Here is a 20,559-nt window from a genome sequence, read left to right on the forward strand (position 1 = left end):
GGAAGTAATATAATTTCGCACTAATGTTGTAACATTCAAATAAGCGCATGAAATAACCTGGCAAACCAATCAAGCCGAATTTTCTAGCTTTCCAAGGGTAAATAATTTTGTATTTGAGATATTAAACTCGAGTTTAAACTATTTTATTTGATAATTTGCGAAATTTCAAATTGTATCTTTAAATAATTTGTGAAAATGAAAATTTTAATCTTCAAATAGAACATTAGAGATGAGATCAAATGATAATATATGATCACACACACCCTTCCAAATAAAACATTGAAGAAAGACCGAGAGAGATAGAGAGAGAGCCGGGGGGGATCTGTCTTCAGAGACTCCGATCATCTCCAGTTGTCCCCAAATCAAACAAACCCTAATTGTTTATCATGTCCTTGAACATGAAAACCCTGACGCAGGCCTTGGCCAAGGCATCTGCCGTCATTGAGAAGACTGTCCAAACAACCGTTCAAGAAGTCACCGGTCTTCCTAGACCCATGCAGGACTACGTCCTCCTAGATCAGATCGGATCCGCCGGCCCCGCCCTCGCCTGGAAATTGTACTCCGCCAAGTCGCGTGACGGCCATGCGCCATCAGTCTACCCCACCGTCTGCGTCTGGGTTTTGGATAAGAAAGCTCTCTCCGATGCGCGCCAGCGGGCTGGCCTTTCCAAAGCCGCCGAAGATGCGTTTCTGGATGTCATACGGGCCGATGCGACCCGGCTCGTCAGGTTGAGGCATCCTGGTGTGGTGCACGTTGTCCAGGCTTTGGATGAGAGTAAAAACGCCATGGCTATGGTCACCGAACCTCTGTTTGCTTCCGCCGCCAACGCGCTGGGGAATGTGGAGAATATTTCCGCGGTGCCAAAGGACCTCAAGGGAATGGTAATTCTACTCAATTTTTAACTTGACGCTTTTGTTCCGACTTCTATTTGCATGAATTTGGATTTCACTTTGAAGTATTGTAGCTTCCAGAATTAAATATGATGATACTGATTGTCAATTTGGCTTCTTTCAGCTACTTCTGTGAATTAATGATACTAGAAAAATGTAATACGCTAAGATAACCGTAGTTCTTCAATGAATAATGGGCAAATTGTGAATCCTGATGGCCTTGGAATCTTACTGTAGGAAAACCTCTAACCAGGCCTCAACCACGACCAGGATTTTCTATTGGAAGCTTCTTTGAATAGGGCGGATCTTAGAGATCTGTAATTGCAAAAAGAAAATTATGATCATCCATTGGAATTCCCTGTTCTGATATCTTTTTACGTTCATAAATTGTCAAATAGATCACTCTGTTTCAAGCATCATATGCCTAATGCCCTGCATGTTTTAGAGATACCGTGGAGGTAGACTTTGAAAAATGTGTCACAGGGCTCTTCACCTTGGAACTTTTAAGTTTAATTTATTTTATCTGTTTTAAGGGCTTGCTTGAATCAACCAAGTATAATTCCAGTAGTTGTCTCATGTCTGATATCAACAACTAATACTTGTTGAAATTAGGAGAAAGCAACATTCTGGTTTTTCCTATTCATATTTTGGTCCCAAAGTTATCAAAGGATATACTATTATTTGTATTTATTTCATCATGCAGGAAATGGGATTGCTGGAAGTGAAACATGGTCTGCTCCAGATTGCAGAGACGTTGGACTTCCTTCATAATAATGCACGCCTTATCCACAGGGCTTTGGCACCCGAGGTATGATTTTTGGTCTCCAGCCTCCAGGTGATTTTTGTTTTCACATTTTCACGCGCTTTATTTCTTGCCTTCTTTTTTCTCTTTGTTTTAATAGAAAAATCAACTTGTCATTCTCTGTATTGACCTTGTGAATTTTGGAAATAATAAACAAGTGAGTAATGATTTATGAGGGAGCACCATAACGGGAAGAAAAGGAATGGTGCACCGATTTAATGTACTATCGGCTCTTGTCAGTGACTCATCACTCAGCACACGGCGTGAATTAAAATTTGTGTCTAATTATGTATTGCCTTGGGTATTATTTTCAATTTAAGTATTAAACAGCATGTAGATAATGGATGATGATTTCTTCACTTTTGTTTTTTCTATTACAGAGTGTCCTCATAACATCTAATGGAGCTTGGAAACTTGGGGGTTTTGGTTTCACAATTTCAACTGATCAGTCATCCACTGATTCTGCCAACAGTCAGGCATTCCATTATGCTGTGAGTAATAGTCTTTGACACTGTGATTTGAGGGATACCGGATATACATGCATTTTTCTCTTTGCTCTTAGAGAAAATAAAATTCTTTGCATGTGTGCGAGCACACAGGCGTGTGTATATGTATTTTGTGGTGATTCTTATGAATGAGTAAAATTAAGAACTGAATGTTATGAGTCAATGAGACGGAGAGGAAATATCATACAAAGAATTATGAGTTTTTCAAACTAGCTAGCATGTTGAAGACTATCTGGTCTTGAAATCTGGAAAAATTTCTTAAGCAAGACGAGTGTCTAGTTTTGTCTACCATTTGAGTGCGGAATTTATATTCTATCCACATACTTGGCTCAGGCTTTGAAGGCATTTGATAATGTTCTATTTTGTCGATCACGATGTTTTCCCAGTCATTGCTAATCACATTTTTGTTATTATTACATATTTGAGTCAATTTGTTAATTATGAACGTGAATAATGTATGATATCTTATTCTGATCAGGTTTTTTTCGACAGGAATACGATGTAGAAGATTCTATTCTTCCCCTCCAGCCATCAATAAATTACACTGCCCCTGAATTGGTTCGCAGTAAAACATCTTCAGTTGGGTGTGCATCTGATATTTTCAGCTTTGCATGCCTTGCTTACCACTTGATAGCTCGGAAGCCATTATTTGATTGTCACAACAATGTGAAAATGGTATTTCTTGTTCTTGCTTTTTAATTTTATTATGCTACACTACTGAATGATCTTCTTGTGTTTGTTATGTCTGGACAAGTTGAATGTTTTAGTCCTCATCTCCTTGGCCATTTTTTCGCGTCCATTACATTACTAATCAGATTTTATGTTGTAATTCTTAATTCTTTTGATTTGTTCCTTTTCCTGAAGTATATGCTCATGTTCTCTGTTTTCTGTCAATATGACATTAAAACATCTTCACATTGTCTTTTGATTTAGAATTAGATGTAGTGAGTTTGATAAAAAGTTCGTAGCTCCTATTGAGAGATAAGATGGGAGCTTGTCCAGCTATGTTTTGGAATATTTAATTTTGCGGAACACAATCACGACAATGATAGGGTCTTAAATGGACTTATGGGTGACCAATAGGTTTCTGTACTTAGCTTAAAATACCGAATATGGAAGCATATGTATACAGATTTCTTACTTTTTTTGTCACTATTATTTGAATTTTTTATTTTAAACCAATTTCCTCTTGTTACTAGCATTGGTCTACACCGTCTTGTTCTTATTGAGTTTGGCCTAGTTCAGGTAGCCACTAATACCCAAAGAATTATTGACTAGTTTCTGCATCAATTCCGTAATTTTTCACTGATTTAAGGCAGTTGTGATGAAATTTATTAGACGTAGGTGCCAAACATTTTAGTTTCAGTTAAAAAAACAAAACAAATTTTGAAAAATTATTAACCTAGTGAAACTTACCTCGGTGCATTTATATATTTATTTATTTGCGAAAAAACTGAGTCGCTTTTCGTGCTGGAAAAATTCTTTCTAATAAGCAAATCCTTGCTTTGAGATTAATTACTTCTGGCCTACTTATTGCTGCAGTATACAAATAGCTTGACTTACCTAACCAGTGAGGCGTTCTCCACCATTCCAAAGGAGCTAGTTCCTGATTTATTGAGGATGCTTTCTACAAATGAAGCTTTGAGGCCAACCGCGTTGGATTTTACAGGTTAGGGTTGATGGTGCCTTGTCTATTCAAGTATGTTCTTGATATCTTTGAATCAAGATTAGGGTAATCAATTTCAGCATTTGTCTATTTCGGAATTAATTAGGGTCTAGAGATTGGATTTATGTATGGACATGATCTTACTAGGATAGTGCTTAATATGTTGTGTTCCTAATCATCATGCGGATTACTCATCCGCTAGTATTGTAAAACTTCAATTATTAATAATATCTAGTTTCTTATAAAAAAAGAATAGGGTAATCGAATTCCCTTCTTTTGTTTGTTGTGTGTTGTTCGGACGAGGAAGACCATTGGAATATCTTTTTGCACTAAGAGAGAGCAGGTCATAAGAACTAATTTTCAGATTCCAAGTGTCCTATTCTTAAAATGTACTGTAAATAAGAATACTTCGTGGTAGTTTTGGATGTCTTTAAATATTATCTGTATCTATTACTGTATGTTAATTTCTGTTATAATCTATACCAATGTATTAAACTACTGCATCCCATTGTAGTAACTACCCGGTCTCTTTTGGTATGTGAATATATGAAATTGCACTACTACCTTCCTCTTGTCTTTGCTATATATTAACCTTGCTAATTCTAATTCTACACCTCATTGTGATTTTGCCTTAATATATATTACTACATATATTGTCAGAGAATCTTATAATAGCCATCATGGCCTCTTAAGTAAACACAGATTGTTATGCACCCGTATTACTTAGGGTCCTGCTGCTAGTATACAATAGGGGAAAGGAAAACTACTTTGGTGAAGGTGTAAGACTAGAAAAGATCCAACTCAAATTTTAAAAATTTCGATGATGAAAAAATCTTAGTACAATCTTTTTATTGAACATATGAGATTAAGTGCACTATTTTGTTGAACTAAACAATATCAAGTGTCTACAATCAAAATTCAAATGATGATCATGAAAAATTATCATATGCTAATATTATTTTCCACTATTTAACTCGATTCTTTGACATATTGAATAAATATACGAGTATATAATATAATATATATATAATATTTTAAAAATACAAGTATCAAACTTTAAATTTTCGTTTATTTCTTTTAACTTAATCATTTTTAGCTTTTCTTCTTGCTATTATAGGAATCAGTATCGGTCAAAATTGTTGTAATTTAATTTTTATATTACAGCAATTTGGTAATTAATATCTTTTATTTATTTATTAATATAATTTCGTTTCCTATCAAAAAAAGAAAATTTCGTAATTTAATTTCATTTTACCATTCACGGACTTGATAGTATAACATGGTTTAAATAACTCTGTTGCAAAGAAAAGTGTCATGTTGTGCTTTGTTTCACTTTTAGTTGAAATGATCGAGAACAAACAATTAGTAGCTTTATTTTGTGTTGTGTTGAAATGTTATTAAAAGCATGGGCCTGTCTGCGGCTAGGCGACAAGCCCAGCCAGGCGCACACTTGAAACAAGCGCACCTAAAGCGTGCGCCTCTGCCTAGGCGCGATGCATCCGAGAGGCGCAGAAGCGTGCGTTTTAAAGAAGTGGCTGATATTTTGTAGGTAAATAAAAATAACTCAAGCTCAACAAATTTTGAAGCCCAATTAGCAAAGCTTATGTCTATTTAATGATAAAAAAAATCCCTATTGTTACTTATACAAGACTATTTTTTATCAGAAAGTTTAGAAGTCTCCTATGCAAACTTTTACTGTAAGATTCTCCCAATGATGATGATATAGTTGAAGAGGTTGAAGACGAATTTGATTATTTAGATGAAACCGTAATCCTCTATGCAAATTTTTAATCAAATTTCTTCTAAACTCATTACTCATCATTGTTTTGCTAGATGATGATAATGATAATGATATAATTGAGGAGGACGAAGATGAATTTGATGATTTAAATATTTAAAGGTTTTTTTTGATACACTGTGAATTGATGACTTAGTAATGAATTTTAGACTATGATTTTTTTTTTTTTTGGTTATGATTTACGCTGTATTGTCTATTGATGAATTTTTATTTTTAATGTTTGCTATATTTGTGAAAAATATTTAATTTATGTAATATTATAGTATCAATCATTTTATATATATTTAATTTTAAAATTTATGCTAAATGCATTTTACTTCGACTAAGCATTCGCTTCGTCTTTCGCCTTGCGTCTCGGGCTCCAGGATACCCTAGCGTTTCAGTGAGCCTTGCGTCTTAAATAACTATGCGTTCAAATAGTTATTTTAGATTTATGTTGTATGATATAAGTGAGATTCTTGTACTCTGTAGACTATAACTTTACTATACACGTTCCTTGATTGCAGGTTCATCTTTTTTCCGGGAGGACACCAGGTTGCGAGCTCTTCGCTTCCTGGATCACATGCTTGTATGGAATCCTACTCTTGCGTATCTGTGACATGCTTTTTCTATTGTTTCATTATACAGTTGTATGAAATTAAACCCAGAAATATCTATGATTGCTTGCAGGAGAGAGACAACATGCAGAAATCTGATTTTCTAAAAGCATTATCTGACATGTGGAAAGATTTTGACTCCCGTGTACTGCGGTATAAGGTCTGAGATTGTTTATTTCATAAAAAAATGTATTTCTTTGCTCTGAGGAGAACAGAGAAGTACTGTAAATTAAATTGCATTTCTATTATTATTTATGCAGGTTCTCCCTCCGCTTTGTGCAGAACTTCGGAACTTGGTGATGCAGCCAATTATTCTGCCAATGGTTCTTACAATAGCTGAGTCTCAGGTACTTCAAAATGTTATTCTGAAGTCTCTTTGGCTTGATTATATTAACTGTAGTACGTGAGACTTGAACTATGCTTGCTAGGCAGATTAATTCTGCATTTATATGCTTTTCATAACTGATTATGCGATATTAAATATGAATTTCATCATTTTGGAACTATGATAGTGGAATAATATTTTTGTGCTTAATTGTGCTTGGTGATTAGATGATTGTGAGTGATTTTAGTTTAGAATGAAAAATATCATTTTGCTTCTTACTATGCATGAGATGGTTGACTGATCTGATCTAATGCCATGATTGGATCATTCACTCTGATGATTTCCTAATATTTACCATGCATAATTTATAATTCTACAAATCTGAAAGCCGGTATCTTAAAACTGCTGCAGGATAAAAGTGATTTTGAGATATCGAGCCTACCAGCTCTTGTTCCAGTCTTGAATACGGCCTCAGGTGAGACATTATTGCTTCTCGTGAAGCATGCTGAGCTTATTATCAACAAGGTAATGAAAATATTTTTTCTCTGAGTTTTGAAATTGTCTGAAGAACCGTTACTCCAGTCTAGATTTGAGCAAAAGTTTGAGGATAACTCATGTGAACAACGAGAAAGCCTTTTGTTTCATGTTTATGTCTTCAAAGTTGTTTGGAATTAGATACAGTTGCATGATATCTGACATCCATTTGCATAGTTGGCTTTGGGTGTGTGTTGGTATTTTGATCACTTTACACAAACTATAGTGAGAATCTGTAACAACTAAATGATGGAGCGGTTACTACCTTAGTGGTAAAAAAAGCAGTTGGAAACAAAATCATAATAAGCTACTTTTTTTTATACATAAAAACCTGAACCCGCTTTCTTTAATGATAGTTAATATATTACAAATTTGATTAATAATCATTGAGTGATTGGTGGATAAAAATCATTTCTATTTTATAAAATTAGACCAATATTCTGAATTAACGTAGTATTTAACAAATTTGTCTATAGTTGAAAGAAAATAACAAAAACAGTTAATTAGGTGTAAGATTTTTTTTCTTCATGAAAGCTATAAGTGAATAATAATCAATTTCAAAAGAACAATGTTTACTAATATATTTGAATTTTTCAAAGTTGACAGAGGGACAATTATGTCTTAAGAAGAGATAGCTATAAAGTTTCTGTTCTTGTTTTATTTTATTCTTGTTTATGCATGAGCATGGATTGAATAGTTGTGTTAAATTTTGAGAAAAATTTAATGAAGTTATGTTATATAACAAAAAATGGGGCTCGAGATCATTTTAGGTTGTGCATGCGATTTTTTTGTGTGTGTGAAATGAACTCTTCTTTTCTAAGAATGAAACCATTATTGTTTATATGCATTCTATGTATCCAACTTAAATACTTCAGTGGTTCAGAAAATTTGTACTTCGAAACAAAAGTGTCAGAATCCATCTTCAGTTCTTGAACTAGTATTTTCTTGTGTTTCTATAGTCGAGGCTTGAATCTGTGGCAGGATTTTTTTTAATCTGACAGGCTAGCCAGGAGCACCTTATTTCACATGTGTTACCCATGCTTGTTAGAGCTTATGATGATACTGATGCCCGCTTGCAAGAGGAAGTACTCAAGAAGACTATCTTACTTGCAAAACAACTGGATCTTCAGGTAGTATATAGTTATATTCTAGTTGATAGTTCTCCATATTTTGTGCTACTTGGAAATTTATTATTTTGCTTCATTTGGATGGCATAAGATTTTTGAACTTTTGCAAATTTAAGGCTGTGTTTGATTGGCACCTCTCAGTAATTACGTAATAACTACTGTTCTTTCTACACTTTCAAAGAACTATATTACAACATCAGTCTCTGCTTCTTACATCAACATTGATAGTGGATATTATCTAAATACCATTTCCAAGTTTTCTCTTCCCACCATTTTGTTCCTTGTCATCTAAGTGGAAATAGGTTGGCAAACAGTTATGAAAATATCCGGAAGACAGGTTTGTGAATTGAGGTTAAATTTTATACAACACCTTAGTTCTTGGATTAAGATTGACCTGGCATTTAAGAAGCATTATCTGGTTTTAGGTTTGTTCCTTAATTATATCTCTAGTTATCTCTTGCAGATGGTCAAGCAGGTTGTGTTGCCTCGTGTTCACGGCTTGGCACTTAAAACAACTGTTGCCGCGGTACGTGATATTTCTGATTTCTGGTTCCCAACTTACGATTGACAAAGAGTTCAATGTTCTTCATAGTCTGTAACATGACAACTATGTCTCCAACTTATTAGGTTTCTTTCTTTACCAATAAAAATTGAGATATATTTGTAAGTACACATATTAGGCCTATGCTGACTATAAGATTTCTACACATGCTAGTGTTGTGTCGTTCTTATTTGGTAGTCACTGGCCATAACTACTTTAGAGTTTTTAAGACCTGCGTGTTTCATTCACAAGTTAATGGTGTAATTTTCATTCACTAATTAATGACGCGATGAAGAATCCATCGAACTATTGAAGATCATTCAAGAATCTTGTAATTGGTATTGTTTCATCCTTGATATTGTGATATGATGCTGGAGGAAGCAGGAGAGCTGTTGTAGTCTTTGCTGATTGTTGTAAATAGCTATTATGATGGCTATAAAGTAATTTATTTTCTTTTTGTGACGAAAGACAGGTCAACGTCTTAGTCTGTACATTCTCAACGTGTCCTCTTGTTTGGATAAGTTCTGCAATTCTCTGTTGTTTTTCTTAGATTTTCCCACTCCTTCCCTATAATTATCCAGAAGGGATCAGTCTATCCTGTTCTTATTCTGTTTGCAGGTGAGAGTGAATGCTCTTTTATGCTTTAGCGACATGGTTCGCATACTGGATAAGAAGTCTGTTTTAGATATCTTGCAAACTATCCAGCAGTGTACTGCTGTTGATCATTCTGCTCCTACACTGATGTGTACCCTCGGGGTTGCAAACTCAATTTTGAAGCAGGTTTGTGATGTTTTAACCAAGTTGGTAGTACGATTGGTTTTCATGGCCACTTTATCTCCTGCTCTGAACTTACAGCGGCTTCTTTTTGTTTCTTTCGACCAGTTTGGCATTGAATTCGTGGCTGAGTTTGTTCTTCCATTGCTCATACCTCTTCTCATTACTCAGCAACTAAATGTTCAGCAGTTCGCGAAGTATATGCTTTTTGTGAAGGATGCACTGAGGTATCATCTCTTTCCTTGGTGGTAGCTATGTTGGTTCCTGTTTTTTTCGTTAAGCATATATGATGTTACATTTACTTCAGTTACCAACATTCTTTTTAACTGTGTTTGTGATATCATCCCTCACCAGAAATCAATTTGCCTGTTGCTGCTGCACAGGAAAATTGAAGAAAAGAGAGGAGTAACTTTGACAGATGCTGGAATCTCAGAAGTAAGAACAATGCCTGAACCTGAGGGGCATCCATCAGGACAAATGAATAAAACTGCTTCCAATATCCCATCTGTTCCAAAGCGCAGTTCATCGTGGGATGAAGATTGGTTGCCTGCTAGAGTAGCTCCAATGGCCATCCAGTCTATAACCATGCCATCAAAAAACACACAGCCTTTGATACAAAGTCAGCCTATTCAAGTCAACTCGAGATATTCCATGCCCTCAACATCATCTATCGCCTCCGCTCAGGAACCACAATCTTCATGTCCTGCAGTTGATGTTGAGTGGCCTCCTCGATCTTTATCGCGTGTTACTACTCAATTCGGTGATATAGAAAACCTAAAGGTAAACAAAGGTGCATCACCAAATTCAAGTTTGGATACAATTGATCCTTTTGCTAACTGGCCACCACAGGCTAGTGTCACTTCAAGTGTCTTAAGCTCTTTAAACAATGGCACCACAACATCTACAGCTAACAATTATGGTCTCAGCAATAGTGCAGCTACCAATGGTTTGAGCATGCAATCTGCTTCTTGGGTGCCCAGCGTACAATCTTCTTCCGATTTTGATAGACAGAATCAAGGAAGTAGTAAACTGGAAAATGTAGGTAATCTTAGTGGTGGTGGGCCAAATTCACAGAATTCACTCGGGTTTATGAAACAAAATCATGGAATTTCAGTCATCGGTTCATCGTTGGATAGAGCTGCAGATTTGGGATCGATCTTTGCTACTAACAAGAATGAGAAAGTTGCACCAAGACTTGCTCCTCCTCCCGCGGCTGCTGTTGGTAAAGTTAGAGGACGTGGGAGGGGAAATGAAGGGCGGGTTGGATCATCCAGCCAAATGATATCCCAGGAGCCTTTATTGGACTTGCTTTAGCTTGCTGGGTTGACCACAATTATTTCTTTCTGCTTGTTTGTACGAGACAAAAATATGGTTTTGAGTGAGATCATATTCTTGCTGTTTGTTGCTGTCGAGGGTGATTCATTCGGTCTCATTCTTCAGATGGTGATGCTCGTGACTGAGTGGTCAAATTTTCTTTTGTTCTCTATTTTTTTGTTTATAGTAAATTGATTTATTGTTGTTTTTGTAACGAAATGTAACAGCTGGCAATTAGTACCAAGTCTTCAGATGAAATTTCTAGCATGTTTCTTGACTCTATACCCGCCAAAAGAGTCATATTTTAATATAAATGATTTTATTGGTTATTGAGGTTGATTATCTTTGTGAACATGTGGAGTTTATAGTGAATATTACGAATTTATTTTCTTCAAATTTAGGCTGTAGTATGGATAGGATCCTTTGTTCAAAAGACTCTCAGATTAAATTATTTGGTTTTTCTTTACAAGGTAAAAGCGTGTGTATAGCTTTATTATTTGGTTTTTCCTTTTCTAGTAAAAGTATATTATAAGTTCATTAATAGTTAAAATATTTTTCTATTTAGTGTTTGGATAACTATTTTAAAAGTGAAAAAAAATTAAAATATGTATTAGTACAATTTTTTTTTTATTGTTCAAATATAGTTTTTTTTTTTAAAACAGTTATATCTGTTTTTTGATGTTTATAGAATTTAAAACAATGATGGAAAACAAAATGTATTATTTTTTAATTGTAAATTATTTTACACGATAGTTGTCTAAACACTTATTTATTCTAAAAACACATTTTAAAACATTTTATAAAATTTTTTAAATTTTTTTTATAAAAATATTTTATAAGTATTTGTCCAAATATATCATGCTATATTATATATTTAAAGCTCTATAGTTTAATATTTTATAAATTAATAGTCTCTTATGATTAAAATATTCTTCATTCTAGATTTCAGCATAATTTCATATTTGTGAATCTCTAATGACTTGTAAATCTATAATAATGTGTGGAGTTTATTTATGTATTTTTTTCATCATTTATCTTCAATTTTTCATGAGTTTTTTAGCTTAGAAAACATAATTATCAATAAAAATTTGAAGTCACGTCTACATTTTTCGATCAAGTTTGTGCTAGGTGCATTTACACATATATGTTAGAGTAGATATTCTGTAAGTCAACGGTTGACTAAGAAATTTATCGACTCGGTTGTAATTAACAGTCTTTATTTTAATATAATTTACATTTCATGATTTCATTTTACTTTATATGTACACCTATGCATTGACATAGATAAAATTCTTGATTATATTTTAAAATAAATGAGTCATAATTCGATCTTGAGACTTGTTTGTAAACATTGTATATCCTAAATTCGTTCCTGGTCAATTCAGCCGCCTAAAAATAATGATAAAGACCGCTTGAGCTTAAGACTAATATCTGTGATATTGTGTACTATGTTTCATTCTAAGGACATAGAGAGTCCAATCATACATATGGGTAATCATATGATGATTGTACCGAACAACTATCCATCGAACTTTCCAAGTAGTTATCATCCATCGAGAGGAAAAGTCCATAGTTGTGATTGTACATCATTAATCCTAACGACATGGGACAACACTGAGGCTCTACATACTAGGATTGTGCTTTGACTCGTTTATCGACTCCGTGAGGGTCACAAAGTGACGAGATTGAGTGCAATTGTGACATACATAGGAGCTGGTGCATGGTAGTCGGGAATTCACCGCTCATCACGGGTTTGGATATCCTATGTAATCTAACAAAATATTAGTGTATGAAATATCTGGTCAGAGTGAAAGATGTAGATTAGGGAAATGGGTTCTTTAGTTGTGCATGCGATGACACTATGAATATTTCATGATTGTATCACATGACTATAAAATTTAATATGCAACCCTCAATGAACCAATCCTTGTAAATTCTATCGGGATATATGTAAAGAAGAGATCGTACCGTACATTAATAATAACCGATTGGTTCTTGTAGGCACTGTCAATGATACTTAAAGAATCATGGGGCGATGCTACATACGCTCTTACCATGATTCGATGAGTTTGATTAGAAAATGATTTCTGACATTCTCATGATCAAATGTTGGTGCATGGAACATGGCAATTAGGATAAGCCCGAATAAAAAAAAATTGTGAACTCATGGCTAGCTGTATCTCTGAATCATTAAGGGTCAGACAAACATTTGATCATTTGTTCATGTTGAAAGAATAAATTCAACGAGTTGAATTTATATAAAATTATGAGATAGTAAATTCAAGGAGTTGAATTTACGATAATTAAAATTTGGAGAGAAATTTCAAGAAATTGAATTTATAAATTTGAGAATTTAAAATATTAAACTCAAATGTTGAGTTTATAAAATATTAAATTAAATATAGTGGTAAGTGAGTATAATAGACTTGTACTCCTACAAGTCCAATATGCTAAATAAGTAAAATTCTTAATAAATATAGTGATTTATTCACTAAAATTAAATTCATAAAGGTCTTATGAATGATTTATTGTTTATACTGTATGAGTGTCCAAAAATCATATGTAAAAATGCATTTCTCCTTTTCTATTTCCGTGTACTACATATGAAAAATGTGTATGACAGGAAAAAGTATTATTATTAATTATTCTCATTAATCAAAATGCAATATGGCCCGCACAGTCACAGAAGTTGTAATCATTTTATTTTCTGCAAAATTTTAATCGAAGTTTTTAATTGAAACAAAATAGTAAAGTTTTTAGTTTTTAGTTTTTAAGTAGTAAATGGGCCTGCCGTCGATTACAAGCCCAAAACCTTCTTCATTCCTAAAAGTAAACCCTCCCAATCTCTCCAATTTCTTGCTGCTCGCTGCTTTCATTTGGGATTGTTGAGCAATAGAAATCGAAGGATCGAGCATTTTCTGGCTCCATTTAGGCCATTCCTGAGGTATTGTCGAGAACCCTAATAAATTTCTACCCTTGTTTTCGGTTTTTTGTTGTTTCGTTTGTTTGAATTTATATTGCTCGAACTACGAGAGTTTGAATCTTATATGGTTGTTGCTATATTTTGAATGTTGTAGTTTCGTGTCTAGAAACAAGTTCAAGGTATAATAAATCATATGAAAGGCTAAATGTATTGTTTTCGTAATGTTGATTAGGATATTTATTCAGTTTTAGCTTGAACTTGTACTTGTGCATACTAATATAAATTGGGGGTTGTTTAAATTGGTGATTAATTAATGACAACTTTGTAAACGACAACTTAAGATTTAGAAATAGTGATGTCCAACTTTGGGGTATTAGATCAAGCCATCATATGATAACTCTCAACTATTAGGGTTTGGTTTTTGTTTAAAATTTCTCATTTTTGCAGCAGTTGAAATTTGAACGACTAAATATGAGGCCAATACTGATGAAAGGACACGAGAGGCCTCTAACATTTCTAAAGTACAACAGGGAGGGGGATTTGCTCTTCTCGTGCGCTAAAGACCACAATCCCACTGTGTGGTTTGCCGATAATGGAGAGCGCCTCGGCACTTACCGTGGCCACAACGGGGCTGTTTGGTCCTGTGATGTATCCAGTTAGTTATTAGTCTCTCTACTTCTGTCGCTTTTTACATTGTGTTGTATTTTGTATGCCTTTTTTGATTTTCTTGTAAGCGAGTACAGAAGGGTGAGGGAGTAAGAGTGATTTGTTGAAAGTTGACTGTTTTCTGGGATTTTCAAGTTGGGACTTTGGGTGTTCTTGGATCTCGATTATGAGCAATTGTATATGTCTTGGGAAGGAATGTAGGAAGTACTTGATACACATCAAAAAGCTCAGATGCACGCAAATGCAGTTTGAGTTTCAAGACATTTACTGGGAAAATTCAATGTACTTGCTATTTATTAAAGTACCATTATGATAACTTTTAAGCTAGGTGTGATGGAGAGTTAGTTATTCAACTGGGCTTATTTGCTCTCCATGTCTTTCATTGCCTAATCACTGTTTTAGTCACCCACATGTACTTGAGTATATATGCTATATACATCTTGAAATAAGTGGAACACAAGAACTAGATAGAGAGGTGTGGTACTTATATTGTATTTGATGACATTTCCACATACTGAGAGAAGGCCCATATTTCTTCTTCAGCTGGATAGTATTCTATATCATTTGTTCAGCTAGAGATACCAAACTGATTTAAGAGAAGTTATTGGTGTAATGTGAGACACGGTGAAATATTATTTCTCTTATCTGTAGGGGATTCAACCAGGCTTATCACTGGAAGTGCGGATCAGACCGCAAAGCTATGGAATGTCCAAACAGGAACTCCATTTTTCACATTCAACTTTGATTCACCCGCTAGATCAGTTGATTTTGCAGTTGGTGATAAGCTTGCAGTTATAACGACTGATCCTTTCATGGGATTGCCATCTGCTATTCACATGAAACGAATTGCAAGAGACCCTGATGATCGTGAGTGTATAATTCTTATTTTTTTTTTATTAAGGCTCACATCTTTGGTGTTTTCCAAACAAACTTCAGTGATTAACTGGAAAACTTATACTTCTGTGGAAATGCAGAAACTGGCGAATCCATTCTCGTTCTCAAGGGACCCACAGGAAGAATTAACAGAGCAGTTTGGGGACCTCTGAACAAGACTGTCGTTAGTGCTGGCGAAGATTCAGTAATACGAATTTGGGATTCTGAGGTTGTTTTCTCCCGACGATGTCTGATTTATATGAAATCTATAGTTTGTGATGATAAATCAAAATATACTGCAGAAATTTAATGCCAAGAGATCAATTCCTCTTCAAAGTTTTGTTTGCATATTGTTACTTTCAAAGATACTTCTTTGAACAATACGCAGCCATTTGGTTTTTTCTCTTTTTAAACTGCAGACAGGGAAATTACTTGAGGAGTCTGACAAGGAGGATGGCCACAAAAGAGCTATTACATCTCTTTCAAAGTCAGCTGATAGTTCACATTTCCTGACCGGTTCTCTAGACAAATCAGCCAAGGTATGCTAGTCTTTTTGTCTCCTTCCATCTTTTTATCTAATGCTGCACCCCCCACATGTATACTATTTTCAATGTTGATAACTGATTGATACTCATTTATTAGCTTTGGGATACAAGGACGCTGACACTCATCAAGACCTATGTGACTGAGCGACCAGTCAACGCAGTTACGATGTCTCCACTTCTTGACCACGTAAGTGCCGCCATAGAGTGGACCATCTAGTGCAGCCGTCAATTTTGGCCGTTATTTGACTTAGATTTTATGTGTTCTTAGTTCATTACTCGCAGATGCAGATGAAACTTGCAGCTTTGAGATATGGCTACCAACATGCGTTAATTGGGAATTCACTTTCTTTTGATTTCGTTTGTTTCATGGGTTTCTTAGGTTGTCCTTGGAGGTGGTCAGGATGCATCTTCTGTCACCACCACTGATCATCGTGCTGGAAAATTTGAGGCCAAGTTTTATCACAAGGTGATATCATTCTTTTGATGTTTGAATCTAAACATGTAATGCAGATGAAGAATGAGGATGTACATGTCTCTAATGAAATTTTTGTTCTCCACTTGCACTGTGTTTAGATCCTTCAAGAGGAAATCGGAGGTGTAAAAGGTCATTTTGGGCCGATAAATGCATTGGCTTTTAATCCAGATGGGAAAAGGTGAGATTTGAATCCTATTCCCTTGTTAATACTTCTTGTTTGAGCTCCCGCTGCATGTTAATGGTCTACTTGAAACCTGCTTATTCCACTCGAAAAAATCCACAGATCCAGGTCGCATATAAATAGTAAAATAAAAATAGTGACTGTTTTATATATTAAACCTGTTATAATTTTTTTTTGAATGATCTTCCATATCCTGATCTACGAATTTATATGCTCTAGATATTTTCATTGTCATGCATGCTTCTTCACATGTTATCCTTCAGTTGCTATCCTTCTACTTTTACCCTTTCTTCTTATCCTTTTTTCCTTTATTGTCATTGGTCGCAATTAACAATGACTTATGGGTTATGTCTAATAACTCCATAAGATTATTAGTTTGTTCAACTGGTAGACCCCCTATCCCAATTGATGAGGCCAACCCAAACTGAACGATTCCAAAAATTAATTAGCGATGGAGAAATGTGGATTGGAAATCACAAAGACTTCACAAATGTCTCCTCCTTTGATTTGTTGAGACATTGGGAACTTGTGTATTGTTAGAATAATTACTACTGTGATGTTAATGGGCTCTCACACATTATGACAGTGGACTACTAGTCCACTGATGTACTCTCTTATCTTTTATATTATTAATAAATAATCGTTTCCTATAAAAAAAAAAAGAACAAGTTCAGTGCAAAACAAATTTTTAGGTTTGTTATGTTTTTCTCTGTGTTTCTACTGAATATTTGCTTTGACATCCCCTGCTAATTACTGATTTTACATTTGTTTGGCCCTCCCAAAATATCTGTGCTACTTCGTTTAATGCAATTTTTTTTGGCTCATGGTCTGATTCTGTCTATAGTTTCTCAAGTGGAGGTGAAGATGGATATGTGAGATTGCACCATTTTGATCCAGATTATTTTAGCATCAAAATTTAATCAAGAGGCATCAGGAATGGTGTTTTACTTTTTGCGTCGTTAACTTCACTTTTATATGTTGTACCTGCATTTTGTTTTCTATTTTTGGGATTTCCGGACTCCAATTCCCTTGATATTAACATCACTATGCAAGATTGTCAGTAATATTTAATATTGAGTTATAGTATTGATAGGGAATCCAATTTCACCTTTATTTACTTGTACTGATTGTTTACGAGAAAGCATCTTTGTGAAGAGTTCATTTTGTGCTCCAAAGAGTGGCATGTATATATAGAGCTAGCTTCTCATTCATGCATGCATGCTCGTGGTGGAAGTGTGTACGTGTTGGCAGTTCGATTAGTAATTAATACACAAGTTTGAACTCAAATTTGTTGCTGTCAGAATAATTATTTAAGTTATTAGAATTTTAATAACTATTTTCGAAATCCAGAGTTCATCTTATGCTCCTAAGAGATGGAGCTAGCTAGCTTCTCATACATGCATCCATCTTGGATTCTTGGTATTGACCCAGAAGTTTGGCAGTTCAATTAGTCAATTATTTTTATTACAATTATTATTATTAACTATAAGAGATATGGATTTCAAAATATAAAAATAAATATTTGTTATTATATCACATAAAAATTATTTGTGCACCAGAACTATTGATAAATTGTCAAATTGATAGATGAATTATTGAAAATGATTTAATTAATATATCTAGCAACCTTATCTCAAATGGCACCGTTGAATTAATGCATGCATAACTAAACTTGCAGTGTGTTTAGAATGAAAAAAAAAAAGAGAAAAGAAATTTGATGGAATTTGGAATTCAAGATATTTTTAATGATTATATTTGAAAACGGAATTGGTTTTTGATGAAATTTTAATTAATTAAATTTTCTTTCTGTTAGTTCGAAAATAGTATCTTTTTAACTCAGTGGTAAATTAATGTTAAGAGTCTGAATTATGTGATTGAATAAATCTCCTTCTATCTATTGTGGTAGTTCGAAAATAGTATCTTTTTAACTCAGTGGTAAATTAATGTTAAGAGTCTGAATTATGTGATTGAATAAATCTCCTTCTATCTATTGTGGGTCAAAGACTCTTTCACTTTCTATTTAAAAAAAATTACAAATTATACATTTCTTCACCACTTTGTTTGGTCAAAACATATTGATGAACTTTATCCATCTTTTAATTCTTAAACAAATTATTTAATAAAAACATGGGTTTTTCTGATTATTTTTTAAACTTAATATTTTCTTCAATATCATGATAAAAAATTTATGAATATTTTAAATAAATTTTATTAATAAACACGATATTTAAAAAAATATTCGATATATAACTTTTTTTGTCAAATAATTTTATTTTTAACTGTCAAAATTCAATCCTCAAAAAATATTTTACGATTTATGCCAAATATCAAAATGAAATTATAAATCTATAAATTTAAAATCTAATTCAATTCTAAATTCTATTTTTTATTCATCCAAACATAGTGTTAATAATCCATAAATATCCCATATAGAAATCCATAATACAAACTGAAATGTCAGAACTTAGATATTTGTACAACTAAATCAAAATACATAATCTATAATCCAATAAAAAACAATTAAAAAAAATAATAAAACCTCATCTTCTGGAATATGATTTTGTCTGGTCATTACTATGTCATATGACTCGTCCAATCCAAAACTTGTTGTCACACCCTATTTCTATACTTGACATGATTATCATAATCAAAATAGGATTTCAATGATATATCCATATTATGAAGTAATTCAAACAAGAGACATCAATTTGATGGTTTATAAAATTTTTGGCATGATGTCCCTACATTTTTTTCTAACCAAAAACTCAAGCAGTAATGTCTATACACACATATAACCATATTCTTATATACAAACATACATGGTAACATATCGTGGAACTTGTTTCAAACCTTGACATAAAATATACTATATTACATATGCAGAAGCTATACAATAAGACGTTCAGGTTCTTGTCGAGGTAAGACATATCACAAGCATCCATTGGCGAACCGGCATCTTATGTATCTTCATTACCTGATCTTGTAATACATGAGCTATGTGAGTTTATAAAACTCAATAAATTGGCACTTATACGTATCAATATGCATCGAAAGAACATACATATCAAGTCGTGATCAACAATGAATATTTAAACAATGTCATATCATAGCATATATTCATGTTCATTTTTGTACGTGAGCCTCATTAGTTGACATGTACTACTGTACTTGCTTTATTATATAGCTACTACTGTGTTGGATGTCAGGGAGCACTTTTGACAACCCCACGCCCCATGAACATATATTGGCCAATAGGTTTGGTGGACTTAAAACCATCCATGATGTCAACAAGCTCTATATAATATAAAATCAGTCATTTTTCCTTTCATGTTTATGTTCATGTTCATGACATAACATCTATATTCAATATTCATGAGTTTCTTTCATATTTAATACATAACAATAGAATATGGTACAATGTTTTCATCAATAAACATACTAACAATGTATATATATCAATAAACAATGTGAATCATTTGAAATTCATAATATTACTCATGTATTACTTCAAGAACATGCCAATTTACAGTCAAAGTATACGAATACTGGTTTGAGACGATGTTTCTCGTTCCTATATTGTCAAATATATCAATAGTCCAGTTACTCTGTCTACACTAGGTGAAAGCTATTCCTCTACATGTATAACAACCAAAAGATATGAAATCTTACACTCTTAGGAAGTTTTTGTGATGGAAAACTAAGTTCTTACTTCAAAATGATGAAAAAAAGGAAGAAAGAAGCTTTTGGGAGGAAGAGTTATTGTTTCTTTCAAGTTCTCACTGCTAAAGAATGTGAGAAATGGTGGAAAATGCTTAGAAAAGTTGACGCTTATCTTTTTATATACAAGGCGGTGCTCGTGCGGTCATTTCTTACCACCTGGGCGCGCAACTCTCGGCCCCAAACTTTTTAAAAATATGCACTGGCTCTCGGGCGGTCATTTCTTACCGCCCGGGGTAGGAACTCTCGGGAAAAATATTGAACTTGCAATATAGGGGCGCTCGGACGATCATAACTTACCGCTCA

The 20,559-nt window shown here is 33.9% G+C and overlaps 2 protein-coding genes across 4 annotated transcripts; both read left to right on the forward strand.

The window, feature by feature from the left end:
* Positions 1-243: 243 nt before the first annotated feature.
* LOC140819982 (SCY1-like protein 2 A) lies at positions 244-11,202 on the forward strand. Its single transcript, XM_073180274.1, has 14 exons — positions 244-881; positions 1,594-1,698; positions 2,073-2,183; positions 2,691-2,873; positions 3,741-3,867; positions 6,169-6,230; positions 6,332-6,418; positions 6,519-6,605; positions 6,995-7,108; positions 8,119-8,247; positions 8,708-8,770; positions 9,404-9,565; positions 9,668-9,786; positions 9,943-11,202. The coding sequence occupies exons 1-14, from the start codon at positions 387-389 to the stop codon at positions 10,871-10,873; spliced, it is 2,775 nt and encodes a 924-aa protein (XP_073036375.1). The 5' UTR covers positions 244-386; the 3' UTR covers positions 10,874-11,202.
* A 2,432-nt stretch (positions 11,203-13,634) lies between these two features.
* LOC140819741 (eukaryotic translation initiation factor 3 subunit I-like) lies at positions 13,635-17,649 on the forward strand. Of its 3 annotated transcripts, XM_073179925.1 has the most exons (10): positions 13,635-13,817; positions 14,244-14,451; positions 15,114-15,329; positions 15,437-15,564; positions 15,755-15,874; positions 15,978-16,067; positions 16,260-16,346; positions 16,454-16,533; positions 17,381-17,499; positions 17,531-17,649. In XM_073179925.1, the coding sequence occupies exons 2-9, from the start codon at positions 14,268-14,270 to the stop codon at positions 17,454-17,456; spliced, it is 981 nt and encodes a 326-aa protein (XP_073036026.1). In that variant the 5' UTR covers positions 13,635-13,817; positions 14,244-14,267; the 3' UTR covers positions 17,457-17,499; positions 17,531-17,649. The 3 variants fall into 3 exon arrangements, with proteins under 3 accessions (XP_073036026.1, XP_073036025.1, XP_073036027.1); XM_073179924.1 differs by having other exon boundaries at positions 17,381-17,649; XM_073179926.1 differs by having other exon boundaries at positions 13,664-13,817; positions 14,247-14,451; positions 17,381-17,649.
* Positions 17,650-20,559: the final 2,910 nt, after the last annotated feature.

This window comes from Primulina eburnea, chromosome 18 (genome assembly GCF_022965805.1).
Source record: "Primulina eburnea isolate SZY01 chromosome 18, ASM2296580v1, whole genome shotgun sequence".
Lineage (NCBI taxonomy): Eukaryota > Viridiplantae > Streptophyta > Magnoliopsida > Lamiales > Gesneriaceae > Primulina > Primulina eburnea.

What these genes read in the sequence shown, in the direction of transcription:
- LOC140819741 (XM_073179924.1), top strand. Translation starts at nt 14,268, where the DNA reads ATGAGGCCAATACTGATGAAAGGACACGAGAGGCCTCTAACATTTCTA. An exon ending in TTGGTCCTGTGATGTATCCA is followed by an intron (nt 14,452 to 15,113) that starts GTTAGTTATTAG and finishes TCTTATCTGTAG; the next exon opens with GGGATTCAACCAGGCTTATC. An exon ending in TGTCTCCACTTCTTGACCAC is followed by an intron (nt 16,068 to 16,259) that starts GTAAGTGCCGCC and finishes TGGGTTTCTTAG; the next exon opens with GTTGTCCTTGGAGGTGGTCA.
- LOC140819982 (XM_073180274.1), top strand. Translation starts at nt 387, where the DNA reads ATGTCCTTGAACATGAAAACCCTGACGCAGGCCTTGGCCAAGGCATCT. An exon ending in AACCGCGTTGGATTTTACAG is followed by an intron (nt 3,868 to 6,168) that starts GTTAGGGTTGAT and finishes CCTTGATTGCAG; the next exon opens with GTTCATCTTTTTTCCGGGAG. An exon ending in GCTTCCTGGATCACATGCTT is followed by an intron (nt 6,231 to 6,331) that starts GTATGGAATCCT and finishes GATTGCTTGCAG; the next exon opens with GAGAGAGACAACATGCAGAA.